The sequence below is a fragment of the Pimephales promelas genome, chromosome 14 (assembly GCF_988280905.1).
Source record: "Pimephales promelas chromosome 14, fPimPro1.hap1.1, whole genome shotgun sequence".
NCBI lineage: Eukaryota > Metazoa > Chordata > Actinopteri > Cypriniformes > Leuciscidae > Pimephales > Pimephales promelas.
In genome coordinates this window covers 16,759,022-16,780,965 of record NC_142782.1, presented here as the reverse complement: position 1 = coordinate 16,780,965, position 21,944 = coordinate 16,759,022, and the positions used below count along the sequence as shown (strand labels likewise).

The following is a 21,944-nucleotide window of genomic DNA, read 5'->3' as shown; positions in this document are numbered from 1 at the left end:
CATGCCCCATAATCAAAAGAAAAAGTTATTAAAAAAGAAAATCATGTCTTTTTTTCTATATTCTTCAGTTTTGCATTGTAAAAAAATTATCTATCTATCTATCTATCCATCCATCCATCCATCCATCCATCCATCCATCCATCCATCCATCTTTTTTTCTTTAGCTTTGCAATGTAAAAAGAGATCCAGAGTTTGTTCATTGCATTTTTGGATAAAATTATACATTTCGTGAGATTCACCATATTAAGAGATTTCCACCTAAGATTCAAGTGTTGTAATTTAGGATCAAGAAATAAAAAGTACGATGTGGATATTTTTTCTCGCTGGTTACCTGATTAGCCTTCAAGTATGATGAGTCGTCAAGCTCAAAGGTGGCAAAGTGAAAATGTCATATGGTCCTTTATGTAGAGTGATTTATGTCAGTATACAAGCTCATGTTTCAGGAAACCCAGCTGGCCAAGGGTGATTTAGATCATGACCTCCACTTTCATCTATGTTTTCAGACCTTTTTTCTCCCCTTGTACTCTTTTATGGCATCACCGGATGTTTTTTTTTTTTTTTTTTTTGTACCTTTTAGAGCTGTCGTACACTCTCAAAGTGTGGATCTGTGAGTCCTGGAGCGCCCTACCCCTCCCCTAACGTCTAACCCTCTCCTGCCCCTTCCTTGTCCCTGCCACCTTCCATATTTTTCATTCATCAGGTATATCTAAAGACTTTACAGAAGCCAGCACTAACTGAATGTTGACTTTTTGACTGAATACTAACAGCTAATCTGGATGATGTATGTGATCTAAATGGTCGGCCAGCTAAGGCACTGTGGAATGCATTTGTGCATGACACGACAGTTATGCACAATTACCCCCCCCCCCCCCCACACACACACACACACATGAAATAAACTAACCCAGCTCTTCTTTTGAATGTGAGATACTCACTTAATATTTAAAAAAAAAATGCAATTTTGTTTTCATTTCAGTTTCAGTTCAGGTGACGGTTTTGCTGAATGTACAAAGTGTGAAATATGTTGAAACTTTCAGCCTTGATATACAAAAAAAGGAACCAGCTAATCTAGTAGCATTGCAATATTTTATTGCTTTAGATGAGTCTAAACCAATAAAATATGATTTGTATTATGATTTGTATGATTAGTTTTTATACAGATGCCTTATTATTAGCAAAATAAGCTGGGACAGTGAAATCATTTAATGATCTCTCAAATCCAAAATAATAAATTAATGAATCAATGAATGAGTGAATCAATGAATGAGCGAAAAAGTGAGTGTGAGTGATTGAGTGAGTGAGTGAAGAAGTGAGTGAATGAATAAGTGAATAAGTGAGTAAGATAATAAGTAAATAAATTAAACATTTAGCTGTTAAAATGATTAAGCTGTTTAATAAGTAAAAAGTACTTCATAATCTCTTAAAGGGATAGTTCACCTAAAAAGGAAAATTCTGTCAGTATTTACTCACCCTCATGTTGTTCCAACTCCGCAAGACCTTCATTCATCTTCGTAACACGAATTAAGATATTTCTGAGGAAATCTGAGAGCTGGATCACTCCTGCATACTAGTCCATAGGCTTCTTGAGGAATTGAAACTTGCCAGCCTCAAAATTATTAAAGACATCGTTAAAATACTCCAAGTGACTTCAATGGCTCAATCTTAACTTTATCAAGCGACGAGAATACATCTGTGCGCAAAAACAAACATAAATAACGACTTTATTTCAACTACTCACTTCCTTCTCTGAGCCTCTAGTCAGTTAACGTAGTGTGATAGCGTAGAGCTACGTCACACGTAGGCTCACTATTGGCCGACGCTGGTCATGTGTGTGATGCGTGTGACGTACTGTACAACAACAGACCATACGCAATTACACTAGTTTAACTGACTCGAGGCACAAAGAGAAGAAGTAAATAGTTGAAATAAAGTCGTTATTTTTGTTTGTTTTTGCGCACAAAAAGTGTTCTCGTCATTTGATAAAGTTAAGATTGAGCCACTGTAGTCACTTGGACTATTTTAACGATGTCTTTAATGACTTTTCGAGGCCAGCAAGTTTCAATCCCTCAAGAAGCCTATGGACCACTATGCAGGAGTGATCCAGCTCTCAGATTTCATCAAACATATTCATGTTCCCAAGATGAACGAAGGTCTTACGGGGTTGGAGCAACATGAGGGTGAGTAAATACTGACAGAATTTTCATTTTTGGGTGAACTAACCCTTGAAGACATACACATGAGACACTTTAGATTTGTATTAGATGCTTTGTCCCATAAGTAGTAGGCATTGAGATATTCGGATAACCATAACATATTTCACACACAGTACAGTTTATTCATCCTCTGAAGGTTAGATTATTCTAACCTTCCTCTTCCCTGCACTCCTCTTTAATAGCAGCATGGAAAAATCCTCCTACCCTTTATCCCCTGTAACCTCACCTGTCACAAATGGAAAGAAGATTGCTAGGTTTTGTCACTGGGCACTTTTAACAGGACAGAAGAGCTTCTGGGGATGATGTCGGGCAGTAATCTGCACTGATTGAACTTGCTGTGTTGTTTGCACACACCCTTTCATGTACAGAGCCGTGACCCTTAAGAGCCTTTATTGATCATGCGAAGCTCCGTGGCTGTGCTTTGTCTGGCTGATTGACATGATGCTTCACTTCTGTTTTTGCTTTACCTGAAGGGGTGAAGCAAATGACAAAACCTGATTGATGATGACATTTTGCTCTTGTTTTCAGTGCTTAAAGGGATAGTTCGCCCAAAAATGAAGATTCTGTGGACATTTACTCCCCCTCATGTCATTTCAAACACATATGCTGTTGTTGTTGTTGTTTTTTGTTGGGTTTTTTGAAGTCATATGATAACTTTGTTTGATGAACAGACTGAAATATAGTTGCTATTCACTAAAAATAATTTAAATAGAATGACTTTATTTTTGGATGTACTGTCTGTTTTTAACTGTTCTTTAGTTTTTAGAAGCCAACAAATAAGTGTTCTCAAGGTGTTAACACAGTAAGGGGCCATTCACACATTCGCTCTGTTTTTGCATTTAAAGTCGGCATGGACGAATGTTTCAATAGTCTTTTTATCCCTATATTGTGGCGTATACATATGAGTGAAACTGCTTCTCATAGGGATGGACTTGATTTTGTCCATCGAGAATTGATTAGATCGTTGTATGGTTCTGGTTTTCTATTGTTGTTATGTCATGTGAGTGACAGTAAACACATCATCAGAGAAGAGAAGTCACTGCAAGAGGGAGGGGAAGTTATTTTGTTTAAAGATTGCGAGGGCACATGAATTTTACCAAAATACAATAAATACAATATTCCATAACATTTTTAGAATTTTCCATGTTGATTTAATGGTGACTTTATAAATGCAAATGCAAGGCCAATGGAATAAAACAGAAACACTTTTTAGAAGTTTAACTTCTTGAAACATGAGCGACACATTTTTATGAGACAAGTGACACAGTTTCATGAGTCAAGCGCAACAGTCAAACATGTTTACATAGAAAAACTGTGGAAAAGCAGTGCAGTGGAATGCAAAAACTCTAACAATGTGAATGGCCCCTAATTCTGAGTTGATTAGCTCAAGTAAGACAGACATCTTAGCGTTTAGATCAGATACAGGATTAGAAGGGATTTCTGTCTTTGCTGCTCCTGGAGACTGGTAAAAAGAGGGTCTATAGATCAGTGTAGGGACTCTTTGTCGAGTGTTAACAGCAGCTAAAAGCTCTGTGACCTAAAAAGTTTTTAATGGAATTATTTCACCCAAAAATGAAGATTTTAGTATTATCCATCTAACATAGTTTCAAATCCACACTGTTTGACTATGCATACATCACAAAAAGTAGTTATATAACAGCAGTGGTGGAATGTAACGAAGTACAAATACTTCGTTACTTTACTTAAGTACATTTTTCACGTATCTTTACTTTACTTAAGTACAATAAATAGTGCCTACTTTTTACTTTTACTTCGTTACATTTTGCAGCAATTATTATACTTTCTACTCCACTACATTTCTACAACTTCTGTTACATTTTCGTTACATTTTCTGATCAGTTTTTCCCCTGCCAAAACGTAATCTGACCGTCCGTTCATTGCACGTTTGTCTCACCAGTGACGTTTGGTTGCCATAGATACAGTATATCAACCCGGTCACACTAAATGCGTCTCACACGCAGTGTGTTTATCATGCAACTCATACGCGAAAATTTGTTTTTACGTGCATAGGAAACACACCGTGTGTAATATATGTTTGGTTTGGTTAGGATTATGGCAAGCCAAGAGGTTCAGAATTACACCATAAATGAATCGCGTTTACTGCCAAACATAGTTATTAACATATAGTAAGGATAAGCATGATATTGCCTAATGATATTGCCCAAGCTTGTTTCAGAAATGGTGACATTTTTTTTTCCATCATTATTGAACATCATTATAGGAGTAGGCTATTAGGTTGAATGAGTTAGAATTAAATGTTTTATTAATCATTAGAAAATAGACATTAAGATAATAAATTGTTATGCAAGTACTTTTACTTTTAATACTTAAAGTACATTTAAAATAAAGTACTTTTTACTTTTTACTTAAGTATGGTTGTCATTGTGTTACTTCTACTTTTACTAAAGTAAATATTTATCTGGGTATTTGTACTTTTACTTAAGTACTGAAATTCAGTACTTCCTCCACCACTGTATAACAGCATGTCCAAGCTGTTTTACAGTACAAAGTCAATGGTTTCACGGCTGTCCTTGATCTCCATCCGCTTTGATTGCATGAAAAAAAGCAGCTTGGACATTTTTCTTAATATCTCCTTTTGTGCTCCACTCAATAAAGTATGTCAACTTGAGGGTGAGTAAATGAGTACTGAGTTTTCTTTTTTGGGTGAACTATCCCTTCAACAATGATTGATGGTTGCTCTCATTCTGTCTGTGTTCATCCTTTGCTGAGTTTTCTCTCACCTCCTGCTCTTTCTTCTCTCTTTCCCAGCATATGCGAGAGGCTGCAGAGAGGAGGCAGCAGCTAGAATTAGAGCATGAACAAGCCTTGGCTGTCCTCAGTGCCAAGCAGCAGGAGATTGACCTTCTGCAGAAGGTAAGAGGTCAGGGTTTCCAACCACACCATACTATAGGATCAAGCTACCTTAGGATCAAGGAAACGGTGGGTGGAGTCCACTTATTTGTGGATTTGTCTGCACCTCGACGCTAGAAGTGTTAAAATCCACAAATGTGTGAGGGGATGTACAAATGCACAGGAACCGATTCACAAATGCGTGAGGGGATTTAGAAATGTACAGAAAGCGGTTCACAAATAAATACCAGGCAGAGTTGTGTTTGTGGTATGAAAAAAACATATTTATAAATATATATTTTAATTTGTGAATCTCATTTTATTTATTTTTTGTGAAACTCTTTACATTTGTTTGTAGACCATAATCTATTTATTTAGAATAATGCAACAATTCTCACCCTATATAAGGCTTCAGATGTCTGATTAAACTCATTAATCAAGACTGGATTCTGGTGATAAACTGCTTTACATGGTTTCAGTCTGGTCAAAGCTGGTTTAGATGGTTCAGATCAGCTGGTGGGTTTTTGTCAGATGATTTTGGACTGGAAATAGTGTATTTATTTCATTGACAATGGGCTGTATGTGCGTCTTTATTTAATTTAAATAATTTGCCTTTAATATGTTTATTTTTTATAATAATTGTATTTTTTTTTCAATAACATTACTGGAAGCTGGATTTCATAGTATTATGTGTGTCAAATAAATACAGTTAAATAATATTTTCAAACATTTTGGATCATTTGTCAACATTATAGCTTGTTTGGGGGGATAAACAATTTGTCCCAACACAACCAAAAGTTTCCTTTCAAGGGATCTCGAGCTGCGTTGAGACTTGGTGGACCTTTAGCTTCAACCCATTGTCCCATGTGGTTCTCCATTACGCACCCAGCTCCTCTCAGACTGGATGCGATGGTGCAGGTGTTGCCGAGGCTGCACCTGTACCCTTTCCCCCCGATATCCATGTTTTCGGGGGTTCTGTAGAGGGTTTGCCAGGAAGGGACTCATCTGCTACTAGTAGGCCCTTAAGGGGGTCGCACACTCGACGAGAAGCGCAGCGCTACGCCGTGCAGCGCCATGTCTTTAAAATGCGAACACATTATTCTCAATGAATGTACACACACCGGCGACGTGCCTAGACAACGGATAACGTTACAACAAAATAACAGACTTAACGTGATAGACACCTTAACTTGATTAACGTTCAAACATCAGCTATTATTTAATCAACATTAAAAAAATAGTAATAATAAATCAAGTTAAAACTCTCATATCGTGCAGCTCTTCTACCAGGAGTTGATTCAAAATTGAGCTCGCGAGATTAGAATGTGTGTGTCCGGCTTGCGATACCTGGAGTTGTCCTAGACGTGGCGCTGCGCTTCTCGTCTGGTGTGCGATTCCTTTACTGGCCGACTCGAGTTTGGTTCTCGGACCTAGTGTCCCTTCTAGACGGCTCTCTCCTGGAGATTCCGGTCAGGAGGGACCTACTGTCCCAAATATTTCACCCTCATCCAGAGTTGTGGAAACTGTGGGCCTGGCCTCTGAGGGGGCCCGGCTCATAGAATCCGGTCTCTCGACTGAGGACTTTCAGAAGCTGTCGCGGTCTGATTTCAGGGGTGCTTTATAGTTTTCTGGTCTATGACGATACCTATGACATCCTGTCTTTCCATTGGACTGATTTTACGCGTGATTCACGACACAGTAACACAGGGCGTTCCCACCGCGTCTCAATGCAGCGTCTCGTTCCCTCTCAGGGAACCAGGGTTACATACACGTAGGTAACCTGAGACGTTTTATATATACGATTTAAATGGGTTATTTATGCTCTTTGTTTAGATTTTATTATTTAGAAATGTGTACCACATTTAGGGCCCTAGCACTGATGGTGTGAGGACCCTATTGGAATTGCTTCTTTTTTATAATGGATTTTCACAATTCAAGATAGAAACTAGCTAGGGCAATTCAAATCTTTACATATAAGATATTTTGAAAAGATTAATGATTAAGGGTCGTAAAAAAGTTTCTGACATATGAATTGTAATGTGACTTTCATATAATAAAAAGAAAGAAGTTTAATTAAAAATCAACCCCCATGACACAAAATTGCCCGAAGTTGAAAAAAAATCCAATATTAAAAATCCAGCTGTCAAAGTGTTCCTAATGAAGAAAGATTTTTAATGAAAAGGTGTTTCGACAGTTTCAGGTACTTGCTGATATATTCTACTTATTTCTCTTTTGAATGAAGAGAAAAGTGCTGCTCTTTCACCGAGTAAATTACTCTCTAATGAAACGGCAGAGGAGGTGATCAAATCTGACATTTTCTCCAGAGTGTGAGAACATTGTCACCTGCTGAAACGTTTGAGTTATTGTCTGTCTTTATTAAATGGAGCACCATGATTACAGAGGAGAATAAACAAAGAGGAAATGACACACACACTTACTCACACAGTTCTGTTGTTCTAAAGGTTTATCTCCATACATTTTTCTGAAAACAGATTTTTCTTTATTCATGTGGAACTAAAGGCTGTTTTGCACAGCTGCTGAAAGTTACAATATACACTCACCGGCCACTTTATTAGGTACCCCATGCTAGTAACGGGTTGGACCCTTTTGCCTTCAGAACTGCCTCAATTCTTCGTGGCATAGATTCAACAAGGTGCTGGAAGCATTCCTCAGGGAGTTTGGTCCATATTGACATGATGGCATCACACAGTTGCCGCAGATTTGTCGGCTGCACATCCATGATGCGAATCTCCCGTTCCACCACATCCCAAAGATGCTCTATTGGATTGAGATCTGGTGACTGTGGAGGCCATTTGAGTACAGCGAACTCATTGTCATGTTCAAAAAACCAGTCTGAGATGATTCCAGCTTTATGACATGGCGCATTATCCTGCTGAAAGTAGCCATCAGAAGTTGGGTACATTGTGGTCATAAAGGGATGGACATGGTCAGCAACAATACTCAGGTAGGCTGTGGCATTGCAACGATGCTCAATTGGTACCAAGGGGCCCAAAGATTGCCAAGAAAATATTCCCCACACCATGACACCACCACCACCAGCCTGAACCGTTGATACAAGGCAGGATGGATCCATGCTTTCATGTTGTAGACGCCAAATTCTGACCCTACCATCCGAATGTCGCAGCAGAAATCGAGACTCATCAGACCAGGCAACGTTCTTCCAATCTTCTATTGTCCAATTTCGATGAGCTTGTGCAAATTGTAGCCTCAGTTTCCTGTTCTTAGCTGAAAGGAGTGGCACCCGGTGTGGTCTTCTGCTGCTGTAGCCCATCTGCCTCAAAGTTTGACGTACTGTGCGTTCAGAGATGCTCTTCTGCCCACCTTGGTTGTAACGGGTGGTTATTTGAGTCACTGTTGTCCTTCTATCAGCTCGAACCAGTCTGGCCATTCTCCTCTGACCTCTGGCATCAACAAGGCATTTCCGCCCACAGAACTGCCGCTCACTGGATGTTTTTTTCTTTTTCGGACCATTCTCTGTAAACCCTAGAGATGGTTGTGCGTGAAAATCCCAGTAGATTAGCAGTTTCTGAAATACTCAGACCAGCCCTTCTGGCACCAACAATCATGCCACGTTCAAAGTCACTCAAATCACCTTTCTTCCCCATACTGATGCTCGGTTTGAACTGCAGGAGATTGTCTTGACCATGTCTACATGCCTAAATGCACTGAGTTGCCGCCATGTGATTGGCTGCTTAGAAATTAAGTGTTAATGAGCAGTTGGACAGGTGTACCTAATAAAGTGGCCGGTGAGTGTATGATATCAGATTTGAAAATCATGCTTTCCCACGTTATGGTTGAATCATGGAAGCTACACTACAAAAAATATGTAATATTCAGATATTTAGCCTGTTTGTGTTATATGTCAAAAACAATGCTTAAACACTTTAAAAAACACGTAGGAATCATTAAAATGACAAAACTGGACTGTCCTGAACTGGTGAGCAATAAATTCAGATCTAAATACCTTTGAAAATGCAAATGTGAGATTTGGAGCAGCTTGCAAAAGATGGGCTGATCTGCCAATACAGAGAGATGTGGGAACATATAGAAATAATTCTGGCCATGACTTTTATAAGGAGCATGTCAGTGACTGATTTGGTATTAATGGTGTTATATATTACTTTTGTGTTGTTTATAGGCTCAGGTTGAGGCTAAGAAGGAACATGAAGGTGCTGTCCATCTGTTAGAGGTGAGTAACGATGTCTGCTCATGAATGTTAGTGCATGTGTATGTGAGTGTGCATATAAGCATGAAATTTAAATCGTATCTTGGCTGACCTTTAAAGTACACCACATTCCACATGCGTCATCATGTATTTTCTCATATTAGCCAAAAATATTACGAGCATATAAATCACATCTTAGCTAATACCTTTTTTATTTGAGTTATTCAGACAAATGTATTAAATTAACTAATAAAGTTCTTGTGTGCATATCCTTCCTGATTAGTTTTATTATTTAATGTTTTAAACTAATGTACATCTCTATGATGTACATTTTATGATTTATTTACCATATCCTGCCTTGTTCGTTTCATTCATTGCTGCCATTAATTGGCAATTATGGGTAATTGGGGGGAGGGGTGAAGTGCTCATATTGGGTTTTTGTGACTTCTGAAACTGATCAAATGCTTGTGTGTGTAACTGTGATTTCTTTGGTTTCTTACATCTCTTGTCACTATGTTACTGGTCTTTTTTTGTTTTTGTTTGTTGCATATACAGAATCACTTGGACAGCATGCAGGTATTTTCGAGTTACTTTTCCTCCAAGTTCTCCCTCCCCGTGTGACTCATTGGGGTAGCTACTGTCACCTCATTTAGCTGTCCTGTCAATTACTGCTATATCCAGATCGATCTGTAAACATTTTATCAATGTCTTTGATCTATATCGCCATAGATCAAAATATTGAACCGTTTTAGGAGAACCCATCAAACTTCATAGTCGTTTTATACATACCTGACAAAAGTTGTTTGTGTTTTATAAATGTTTAAGCTATAAAAACAGGTCACGTTTTGCACGCTTTTGTCTTGAATGCAAAGTAAATGCTTTTTATTGCATTTTTAAACAAAATATACACATATATATATAAAAATATATACACTCACCTAAAGGATTATTAGGAACACCATCCTAATACTGTGTTTGACCCCCTTTCGCCTTCAGAACTGCCTTAATTCTACATGGCATTGATTCAACAAGGTCCTGAAAGCATTCTTTAGAAATGTTGGCCCATATTGATAGGATAGCGTCGTGCAGTTGATGGAGATTTATGGGATGCACAGGCCAGGGCACGAAGCTCCCGTTTCACCACATCCCAAAGATGCTCTATTGGGTTGAGATCTGGTGACTGTGGGGGCCATTTTAGTACATTGAACTCATTGTCATGTTCAAGAAACCAATTTGAAATGATTCAAGCTTTGTGACATGGTGCATTATCCTAAGTATCCATCAGAGGATGGGAACATGGTGGCCATAAAGGGATGGACATGGTCAGAAATAATGCTCTGGTAGGCCGTGGCATTTAAACAATGCCCAATTGGCACTAAGGGGCCTAATGGTGTGCCAACATCTCCGACACCATTACACCACCACCACCAGCCTGCACAGTGGTAACAAGGCATGATGGATCCATGTTCTCATTCTGTTTACGCCAAATTCTGACTCGACCATCTGAATGTCTCAACAGAAATCGAGACTCATCAGACCAGGCAACATTTTTCCAGTCTTCAACTGTCCAATTTTGGTGAGCTCTTGCAAATTGTAGCCTCTTTTTCCTATTTGTAGTGGAGATGAGTGGTACCCAGTGGGGTCTTCTGCTGTTTTAGCCCATCCGCCTCAAGGTTGTGTGTGTTGTGGCTTCATAAATGCTTTGCTGCATACCTCGGTTGTAACGAGTGGTTATTTCAGTCAAAGTTGTTCTTCTATCAGCTTGAATCAGTCGGCCCATTCTCTGACCTCTAGCATCAACAAGGCATTTTCGCCCACAGGACTGCCGCATACTGGGTGTTTTTCCCTTTTCACACCATTCTTTGTAAACCTTAGAAATGGTTGTGTGTGAAAATCCCAGTAACTGAGCAGATTGTGAAATACTCAGACCGGCCCGTCTGGCTCCAACAACCATGTCATGCTAAAAAAGGCTTGAATCACCTTTCTTTCTCATTCTGATATTCAGTTTGGAGTTCAGGAGATTGTTTTGACCAGGACCACACCCCTAAATGCATTGAAGCAACTGCCATGTGATTAGCTGATTAGATAATTGCATTAATGAGAAATTAATAATCCTATAGGTGAGTGTATAAATACTGTGTGTGTTATTATTAATAACAGTATATGGTGTTTCTAATAATTATGATTATAGTTTATTACTGCTTTTTTGAAATGTATTTGTAAAATGTATGTAAATTGGGTAGTGGCATATACTTGTAATCCAATTAAATAATTAACTAATCACAAACTCTATCATCTTTAACAAAGGGTAAAAAATTGTCTTCCACTGTAGATTTTTTTTTAAACCAGATTGTTTGAAACCATCCAGCAGTACCCTCATTCCTCTTGAGAGGCATTTTTTTTTTTTTTTTTTTGGATAGTACAAATGCTTAACAGGAGATAAATGAAGATGAGGGCAGCCTCTGTAGTTGAGGGTATATTCATGGAAGTAAGTTTGTTCTCAGTGGTTAAAATATCTCATTCACTGCCTGATCTTTTCTGCTCTTCCTGTGTTGGATGCATGTGTGCTGCCTTGTACTGAATGCTGTTAGCGCCTCATGGATATGTGCGTTTGCAGATCAGATCAGCAACAATAAACATGACTGATGGACGTGTCATGTCTCCCTTCCACCACCCTCCTTTAATTTCCTTGTCCAAAAAGCACTGCTTAGTGATTTATGTGAACTTGTACCTGTGCATAAACATACTGCACAAGACAAGTTACAGTTCCATGTTGACTTGATTAAAATGCAAACTCACACCTCTAAATGCAGTTAATAGTGTTGATGTACAAGTATTCATGTGAGTTTCGTCAAATCATCTGGCATAAAAAGCTTTTACTGTTATTTTGGCATGTGTGGTACCCTTCCCATTGCTAACTTCATGACCAAAAAAGAGATTTGTTGTACAATAACAGCTGAACATAGATTGACTCCTGTCTTTGTTTGATTCTGTTGGTGTCTGAAGCTGAGAAGTGTCCTTCGCACTAAGAACACAATGCGATTTTTGGTAGGAAAAACCTCCTTTTAGATGTGGGCCATTCTTGTAGTATTGTAGGTTGCTTACCACAGCTGGTAGAGTTCGTTGGCTCCATTCATTAGCTTTGTTCGGTTAGTTAATGTGGTTAACTATTGTAAATGTCACTGTGCTGCTAGAATCTTGCTTTTTATTACAGACCAGACCAAATGAGTCTCGGGGCGGTTTTTAACGCAAGCTTTTCTCTTTTCCTATTCTTTCCATCCCTCTTTTTATTTCCAGGCTAAAGTGAGAGATCTGGAGGAAAAATGTCGGACACAGAGTGAGCAGTTTAACCTGCTGTCAAAAGAGTTGGAGAAGTTCAGGTTGCAGGCAGGGAAGTTAGACATCCTGAGCAGCAGTCAGCTCACAGGGAGCGACTCTCCCAGTTCACCCACCAAACCCCTCACCCTCTCCCAGCTCCTCAATGGCCTCTCTGCCCCTTCCGGGAAAGGTACTGTGTTGACACTTCCTCAAATAGTTAACAGGGTAATGTAGCAAGAAATGTGGTGTGGTTTGTTTTGTGCTGAAAATCCATATTTGACATTTTTACTTTTCGAATTTTTACGTTTCATTCATTCTAATTCATTTACAAAATAGTAGATAAATAATTTACAAGGACCTCAACATACAGTAATTGGAATATTCTTAATATTTTTATAAAATCAATTCGCATCTGCAAAGAAATAATGTTCTCAGAACTAACTTCATTTAGTCATTTTACTGTTTGACAACCAGATAGTGGCTCACACTTTTTGGCTTAATTGTAAACAATATATCTATATACAGTATATCAGTATAACAATGTTTTTCTTTATCATTTTGAGGCTGAATTATTTGTTTAAAATAAATGGCATTTGGTTTTAAGTTTTGTCATTTTGTTAAATACAGTACATATTTTTTTAATTAATACTTTTATTCAGCAATGATGTATTAAATTGATCAAAATGGAAAGGCGTTTATAATGTTACAAAAGATTTCTATTTTAAGTAAATGCTGGGAGTTTTTTAAATCACAAAATTGTCACTGTTAGAATGATTTCTGACGAATCATGTGACACTGAAGACTGAAGTATGGTGCTTGAAATTCAGCTTTGCGTCACATGAATTAATTACTTTTTAAAATATATTGAAATAGAAAACAGTTATTTTTAACTGAATATTTCAGTAGTTTTTACTGTATTTTTGATCAAATTAATACAACCTTGGTGATCATAAGTCTTCTTTTAAAAACATGAAAAAAATCGTATCGACCCCAAACCTTTGAACAGTACAATGTAAAAAAAAGAATATTTTCAAGATTTGTTATCACAACATTTTTTTCTTTTGTCAAATCAACTTAAATAACTTATTTAGTTCAGACAGCTTATTATTTTGAGTTTCTGATGATTAAATCAATCTCCTTCATTGTATTAACTCACTTTTTCCAATTCAATCAACTTAAAATTGAATTTTTAAATCATTTTTTAAGTTAAACTAACAATATTTTTTTTACAGTGTAGTGTATAGTTTCTGTCCAAATCCCTTTTGTATATTCATTCATGTACGGGATTGATTGATTATAGTTACTTAATGTTTGTTTATCTTCAGTTTGCCATCTTTTATCCCTTACCTTTTCAATTAGACCATATAAAACAATTTCTAATGCTGAAAAATCTGGAGGCTGATAAGATCAACAGCAGTGATGATGTGGTGAGATGGGGCTTTACACAGTAATGAAGTAATCAGTCACTTTTGTGTGTGTGTGAAGGTAATGAGGATTCGATGAGTAAGATCTCAGAGCTCATTCGGCCTCTGCAGATGACTGAGGGGGAGAAGGTAGAGCTCCTGTCTGTTAAACCCACCTTCCTGTCACGAAGCACACCCGCCAGCCCACGACGGGCCTTCCTCTCAGAGGTGAGGCCCGTCATCGCCACTGCTGTGAGTATCTCAAACAAACCAACCAATCATTGTCAGTTCGTTTTACCTTTAATGTTCACCCTTCACAGTTTTATTTTAGTTTAATCTTTTAAACCGAAAGCCAGCACAAAACAGTCTCATGAACCGGATTATAATGTTTCCTAGGGTCCCCTAGGAAAATGTTAGGATGATCTTTACATAAAAAAATTGTGATAATCTAGAAATAAAAGGCATTTTTTTTTCAAGCCTGATTTTAGCCTCTGATTGAATACTTCTGTGTAAATGCCCACTGCTGTGATTGGCTGACATGTATGCATATGAAATAACTAGTATTACAAGTGGAACTCTCGCAAAATCTTTTACTATGTTTTTACTATTATAGATATCGATATTAATGAATCGTGAAAAGTTAGATGTATTCCCATCACATGAAAGGTTGCAGTGATGAGCACTGAGCAGTCTGTGAATGAAGAGATCTCATTATTGCAACTCAATTTCTGCACTTTCACAAATGCTTTCACCAAATAACAATGTAAATATTGAATGAGCTTTGTTGTACATTGTAACAGCATCATTGATTACATAACATTTTGGCAAGTGTCCAGATAATCTTGTGCTGTGTAATTGACAGGTTGGGCGATTGGAAAGAGCATTCTTTGATCGCTTTCTGTATGTAATTTATTCACAGTTTAAATGAGATTATTCGTGAAGTTGATCATTTAGTGACTGGCTTTATTCACTGATGCATAAACAGTATTGAACGATTTTGAGAGATAATCTGTCTGAACTTGAATAATTATACATCAGAAATCACTGGTCAGATCAGACATTAGAATAAACATGATTACTTACATGTTTGGGCGTTGCTGGCAGATCCATATCGTAAAAGTGCGGCAGAATTTACAGATTAATTCACATTGGTCTTTCGCTGTTCTGTGATGTCATAAGTCACCACTTTTTAGATTCTGTCGTTTTCTGGCCTTAGTTTCAATAAAAGCAGTTTTTGGAATAACAAGGAAGTTTTGAAACTTACAGGGTATTTTTTTTTACATTATAACAAACTCTTAACTGTCAAAAGATCATGGAAAATTTGGATTCTCAGTTTATAGGTTTTAGACTTCTGTTCTGTGTGTAAAGTAAATGCAAGAATTAGAACCCAATAAAGGCAGTTATACAGTAGATGGGAAAAAAATCCAAAAAAATGCAAGAAAGAAGTCTAATAGCAATTCAGTATGCAAATATTACAATGATTGAACCTCTTCCTTTTGAAAGGCAACAATGCAAATCAATGGAGAATTTTCATAATTTTTTTTTTTAAATAATTTAATATTTGGTTTAAATGTATTATGAAGTTAACATGTATAAAACACTGAAATTGTCTACAAAAAACATTTGTATAGAGTCAAATAATAGAATAGAATAGAATAGAATTCTAACATATATGCTATTCTAACATATAAAAACCCAACAGAGAAAAGTAGATTCTAGTAGTGTGTCGTACCACAGTGATTTGGCCATTATGAGAATAATTACAGTACACTGACAGACTGTGTGTGAGAGAGAAATTGTGTGTGGGTGTGAATAGTCCAATCTGTCTGCTCAGACTGTGCTCCGCTGGTGATATTGGCTTAATCGCCCACATTATCAGATTGCACACGAGAATTTCTTCTCAATTAATTCAGATTTCAGTTTTTGCCTGAAACATTATCAAAAATCAAAATGTGAAAACCATGTATTCTCTTTACAACCCATTGATTTGTCATTGACATTCTTAGGCTTTGTTCACACTGCACACAATTAGATTTGGTTTTCAAATCCAATCTTGAGGTCTAAGAGTTTCAGTGGTGTAGCAAGTCATGCCCTGGGCCCATATGCAAGAAATTTTGAATGCCCCCTTTCTCTTTTAGATGGATAAAGAGCCCGGTTCGTCCCCCAGGTCGAAGTCTAGATACACAGGCAAAGTGAGACTGTGTGTTGCCCGTTACAAGTAAGTGGATCCACTACAGCTGTTGTTACATGTTACCATACGTTACAATTGGACGTTTGCTGTAATGATAGGTTATAGTGTGTCATTAGCTGTAATGATTTGTTATATCATGCCATTAGCTGTAATGATTAGGTGTAGAATAGCATTAATGACTGCATCAAGTCTGTGTTAAGTACAAGTTAAGTGAATCAACAACATCTGTGCACTCAACCAATTACCACATACAAGAAATTTGACTCATCTACCAAAGACCAGCAGATTAACATTTAAAGTACGCTGTCATACAATCATAGAAAAGATTTACCAAAAATACGAGCTTCACATTTTTGCTTTAAACCTTTCAGCCAGCTTGCCCATTGGCTCCACTAGCTCACCAGATGTTTTTTTACAAAAATAATGAAAAATAATGTTTCAAACGCCACTATATCAAGCTGGCCAGGATGCCCAAACAAACCAAGCAATGTTTTGTACTGTAGCTGCCACAGAGCTGGAAATTAACCTACCAGTTGTTTAGTTATATCAGCATTTTACACTAATAGTTTACCATCAAAACATATACATTTATCCTGTAGGTTTGAATTAATCAAGAATATACCTTACAAAATAGGGTTTAATAAAAAATGTATATAAAAAATATGAATTGATACAGAGTGTCCTCTGCAGTTATAACCCTTATGATGGCCCCAATGAGCATCCTGAAGCAGAGCTCCCCCTGGTGGCTGGGAAGTACCTGTATGTTTATGGGACCATGGATGAGGACGGCTTCTATGAAGGTATGTCATAATACAGGACTACTTCAGACCAAGGGGGTAATCCATCAGTCAGGAACTGAAGCTTCGTTTGGAAGCCGCCATTGCAGCAGACTATCACCTGCTGTTAGAATTCCATTGACTCCCATCACTTTGACAGCCAATAACTTTACATATGAGGCGTCCAAAGACTTTATTTGTCCATTATTTATTTCTTAAGAAACTTTTTTTTATTAACTTTGTATCTTACGTTATGGCCCTGTAGAAGCTGTTTTTTGTAAAAATAGGCTAACGATTATGGCTGGGTATCGTTTCAGATGTTCAATTTCGATTCGATTTCGATTCTCAAGCTCTCAATTCGATTTCGATTCTCAATTTGATTTTCGATTTCTGATTTGATTCTTGATTCGACTATAATGAATATAGATGTAATACAAATCATATGTTTATAAAAAAGAACAGTGGACTAGTGGTTTACTAGTGGACTAGTAAGTTTACTAGTGGTTAATTATTATAAAGAAATTAAGAGCCACAAACCTGTATATAAAACTATTTTTATTTTAGGTACACTATACACTAAATTCATAGAATGAATAGACAGGATTTTGATGCAAGATGCAAAATTGATGCTGAAAATTGGACAAGTCAGAACGAATCGGTTACCTAACGTAACCTCGGTTCTCTCTAGATGAGGGAACGAGTATTGCGTAAGCTAGCTTACGCTACGGGAAAGATTCATCTTTGCTGAGAAGTTGAAGCCAAAAAATTATTCCATAATTTTGTAATCATTGTCAACGCAGTCTCTTCTGAGGCAGACCATGAGCGGGCTAGCTAGCGGCTCATTGGTTCGCTCAGAGAGAATGCACGAACCTATGGGAGAGCGGCGCTGAGTCCGCGGCCAATGAGCGGACGGCGCTCGCTTACTGCGTCACAGCCCGCCAAAAGGGGCGTGGCTACAGTGTATAAAGGTCGCTCTCCCAGCTCGTTCGTTGATTCTGTAGCATGAAGCGAAACGCTAGTGGCGCAAGCACGGCCGGGAACGCAATACTCGTTCCCTCATCTAGAGAGAACCGAGGTTACGTTAGGTAACCGATTCGTTCTCTTACGAGAGGTTTTCTCGTATTGCGTAAGCTAGCTTACGCTACGGGAACACCTGGTCAACGCCGTGCGCGCTAAGTAACCACTAAGCATCCCAGGGGAAACACCGGGGGAATCTATAAGTGGATGAAGATAATACGGCGGCCAGCATAGCGGCCGTTATCATATAGTGCAAAAACGCCCAGGGCGGCCGGCGAAGGCGGGCCGTGATGTGTAGGCTAATGCATAAGCACATAGGGGGACACAAGGGGTGAGCCGGTTGTGATGGAACTCCCGATAGTGCGGCTTCTATAGGAGGGCTGTGAGTACTAGACCGCCAGAATTTTAGCCTGTAAGGCTGGAACTTCCAAGTTATAAAATCTGACAAAAGTGGAGGGGGAGGCCCATCCCGCAGCCACACAAATGTCGTGGATGGAAATCCCGCAGGACCATGCCCACGATGAGGCCATGCCTCTGGTGGAATGAGCCCTGATGCCCAGAGGGCAAGGCAGGTCTTTAGCGGCATAAGCAGAGGCAATCGCGTCTACTATCCACCTGGATAGGGTCTGTTTCGAGGCGGCTAGTCCCTTGGTGCGGCCACCGAACGACACAAACAGCTGCTCCGAGCGTCTGAACGCGGCAACGCGTGAAGTGTACACTCTGATAGCCCGAACCGGGCAGAGGCGGTCAGCGTCACGTTCGCTTTCGGATGCAGGCAGCGCCGATAGAGAGATCACTTGCGCCCTGAAAGGGGTACCAATCGCTTTTGGAACATAACCGTGTCTAGGCTTTAGAATGACTATGGAGTCACTCGGTCCAAACTCTAGGCACGCGGCGCTCGAAGACAGCGCGTGAATGTCCCCCACACGTTTTACTGAGGCGAGAGCCGTCAGAAGAACGGTTTTTAACGAGAGGTATTTTAGCTCCACGGACTCAAGTGGTTCAAACGGTGGGGCTTTCAGAGCTTCTAGAACTATAGAAAGATCCCAGACCGGCACCGTAGGGGGGCGAGGGGGGTTCATCCTTCTGGCTCCCCTGAGGAAGCGGATGATTAGCTCGTCTTTGCCCAGAGACTGGGCGCGCCGGGGTTCAACGAACGCCGCGACGGCTGCCACGTAAACCTTAAGAGTGGATGGGGACCTGCCCTTATCCAGCATCTCCTGAAGGAACACTAGCAAAGACGAAACCTCGCACGTCCGTGGGTCCAAATTCTTGTCGGTGCACCATTTGGAGAACACATACCATTTTGCAGCATAGAGCTTTCTGGTAGAATCCGCTCTGGCGTGTTTGATCGTGTTCAAAACCCCTTCTGGCAATTCGACGCGTAGTCGTTGGTCACCCATGCATGAAGCGCCCAGCGCTGTGGATGGGGATGCCAGATCGAGCCGCGGGCTTGAGTGAGGAGATCTGCTCTGATTGGAATGGGCCACGGGGCTGTCTGAGACAGCCGCGTTAGCTCCGGGAACCAAATCTGATTCTCCCAGCGCGGGGCTATGAGGAGCACCGAGTGGCGTGAGTCCCTGATTCTCTGAATGACCTGCGGTAGCAGAGAAATCGGGGGAAAAGCATAGAGCGGGCGGCGGGGCCAATCCTGGGCTAGCGTGTCCTCGCTCTTTGAAAAGAATATTGGGCAGTGAGCGTTCTCTTCTGACGCGAAAAGATCTATCTCCGCTCTGCCGAATAGGCGCCACAGTGTTTGGACTGTTTGAGTGTGCAGGGACCATTCTCCGGGGGAGACCAGGTTCCTGGACAGCCTGTCTGGACCGTCGTTCAGATGGCCCGGCACGTGCGTCGCTCTGAGCGATAGCAGGTGACTCTGGGACCACAATAGGATGCGGCGTGTCAGATGAAAGAGATTCTTGGATCTGACGCCGCCCTGACGGTTGATGTATGATACCACGGCCATATTGTCGGAGCGAATCAGGACGTGGTGACCGTTTATGCGCGGGAGGAAGCACAGCAGCGCGTTCTCGACCGCGATCATTTCCAGACAGTTTATGTGTAAGGAACTCTCGTGGCTCGACCACTGGCCGGCGGCCGGTGAGCCCTCGCAAACCGCTCCCCAACCCGAGTTGGATGCGTCTGTCGAGATAACTTTCCGGCGAGAGAAGGTTCCCATGGTAACGCCCCTCTGAAACCACTCGCTTACTGCCCATGGCTGCAGTGCAGTGATACATGTCTGAGTAATCTTGATCATCTGGCGGCCCGTCGTCCACTCGTCTTGGGATACGCGGCTCTTTAACCAGAGTTGAAGGGGGCGCATGTGCAGAAGACCCAGCTGTAGCACAGCGGAGGCTGAAGCCATATGACCCAGCATCCTCTGAAGCGATTTCAGGGATGTATGGGTACCCATCTGAAACGAGGCGGCTAGGCGCTGAACACGGCGCGCGCGCTGTGTGGATAAGCGAGCCGTCATCGTGATAGAGTTCAAATCTATTCCGAGGAACGAAATAGTTTGACTGGGCTGAAGAGAGCTCTTTGTCCAGTTGACAGAGAGTCCCAGCGCTTCCAGATGGTTGAGGAGAACTGTGCGGTGCGACAGCAGCTCCGTCTGGGAATCTGCTAGAATCAGCCAGTCGTCCAGATAATTCAGTATGCGCAGCCCCTGACTTCGCAGGGGGGCGAGCGCTGTATCCATGCACTTCGTGAACGTACGGGGTGCTAAGGATAGGCCGAACGGGAGAACGGCATACTGGTAAACTTGGCCCTCGAAGGCGAAACGTAGGAATGGCCTGTGATGAGGGTTTATCTGGATCTGAAAATAGGCGTCTTTCAGGTCTAGAGAGATGAACCAGTCCCCCTGGCGGACGTGCGCGAGGAGTTTCCTGACTGTGAGCATTTTGAACGGTCTCTTCATGAGCGCTTTGTTCAAAGCCCTGAGATCTAAGATCGGCCTGAGGCCGCCGTCTTTCTTGGGAACCAGAAAATAACGGCCGTAAAACCCCGACTCGGTCATAGATGGCGGGACTCTCTCTATAGCGCCCTTCTGCAGAAGCTTGGCTATTTCTAAGCGAAGCGTGTTCATAGCAGCCGGGCTGACAGTGGATTCGAGCCGCACGCGCGAGCGTGGCGGGCGGCGACGAAACTGTAATCGATACCCATTCTTTATTATGCTTAAAACCCACGGGGAGATGCCGGGGATGGCTTCCCACGCTTCGTAGCATGCGGCTAGTGGTTGAATGGCGATTTCGCCCTGATTGCTGCACATCGCGGGCTGGACACTGGGTGTGGGCACGCTTATAATGTGGAAGGCAACGGGACTTACACTCAGAGAGGAGTTTATGGGCCGTGAGACAGAGCGGGCAGAGGGGGGACACGCGCACGGGCTCGTGGGCGTGCTTATGTTCTCTGCTACTGGAGCGGATAGTGCACGCTCCGTGAGAATGGGCTCTGCAAGAGACCCTGGGCATAAAGTGCTTGTGTGTGTACGTGAGCACATGGTTGTGGGCACATTTTTTACACTTGAGGCTTTTATGCTCTTTTTGTGAACTCTCTGGGTAGCCGTGAAAACGGCTTTTAGTCGCTCGCAAGCGGGCAGGGAAACCGGCTTGTTTGTGGCGGTAAACACTACTGTAGTCAGCGGTGAGACGGGGACTAACAGTGGGCGAAGCTTTGACGGTGGTCCGGCCGCAGCGGGAGAAAACCGTCTTTTTCTCAGCTGTGCTAGGCAGACTTCTGTTGATCGGGCTTCAGCGCGATCTTGGGTCGAGGCCCCCGGGGAGGAGGCTGTCTGCGGCGGCTGTCTGAGCGAGAGCGAGGGCGGCCGCCCTGTCTACGCTGGGGCTGCTGAGCTTGCTGAGGCGGGCGCTGCTGTGGGGTTCTGGCAGGCGGCTCGTGAGAGCGGCCCGTCGAAGAGCTCGAGCGGCGGGGCAGGAACAAGTTCATGGCCTGAGTCGCTTTTTGTACCTC

General features: G+C 41.1%; 1 protein-coding gene across 30 annotated transcripts in view; it reads left to right on the top strand.

The window, feature by feature from the left end:
* The window catches only part of rimbp2b (RIMS binding protein 2b), a 175,281-nt gene that overhangs the window by 103,789 nt on the left and 49,548 nt on the right, over window positions 1-21,944 (top strand). For 26 of the 30 annotated variants that reach the window (XR_005623988.2, XR_005623957.2, XR_016146490.1 and 23 more), the window contains 8 exons: window positions 5,004-5,108; window positions 9,244-9,294; window positions 9,826-9,846; window positions 12,277-12,318; window positions 12,568-12,778; window positions 14,074-14,243; window positions 16,130-16,209; window positions 16,873-16,982. Coding sequence is in view for 27 of the 30 variants with exons in the window: in XM_089119509.1 (XP_088975635.1) it covers window positions 5,004-5,108; window positions 9,244-9,294; window positions 9,826-9,846; window positions 12,277-12,318; window positions 12,568-12,778; window positions 14,074-14,243; window positions 16,130-16,209; window positions 16,873-16,982 (790 nt within the window). In the remaining 3 variants the exon portion in view is untranslated. Of the gene's footprint in view, window positions 1-609; window positions 701-5,003; window positions 5,109-9,243; window positions 9,295-9,825; window positions 9,847-12,276; window positions 12,319-12,567; window positions 12,779-14,073; window positions 14,244-16,129; window positions 16,210-16,872; window positions 16,983-21,944 lie in introns of those variants that run through there. The other 4 variants (XM_089119506.1, XM_089119522.1, XM_089119514.1 and 1 more) reach the window with 3 other exon arrangements.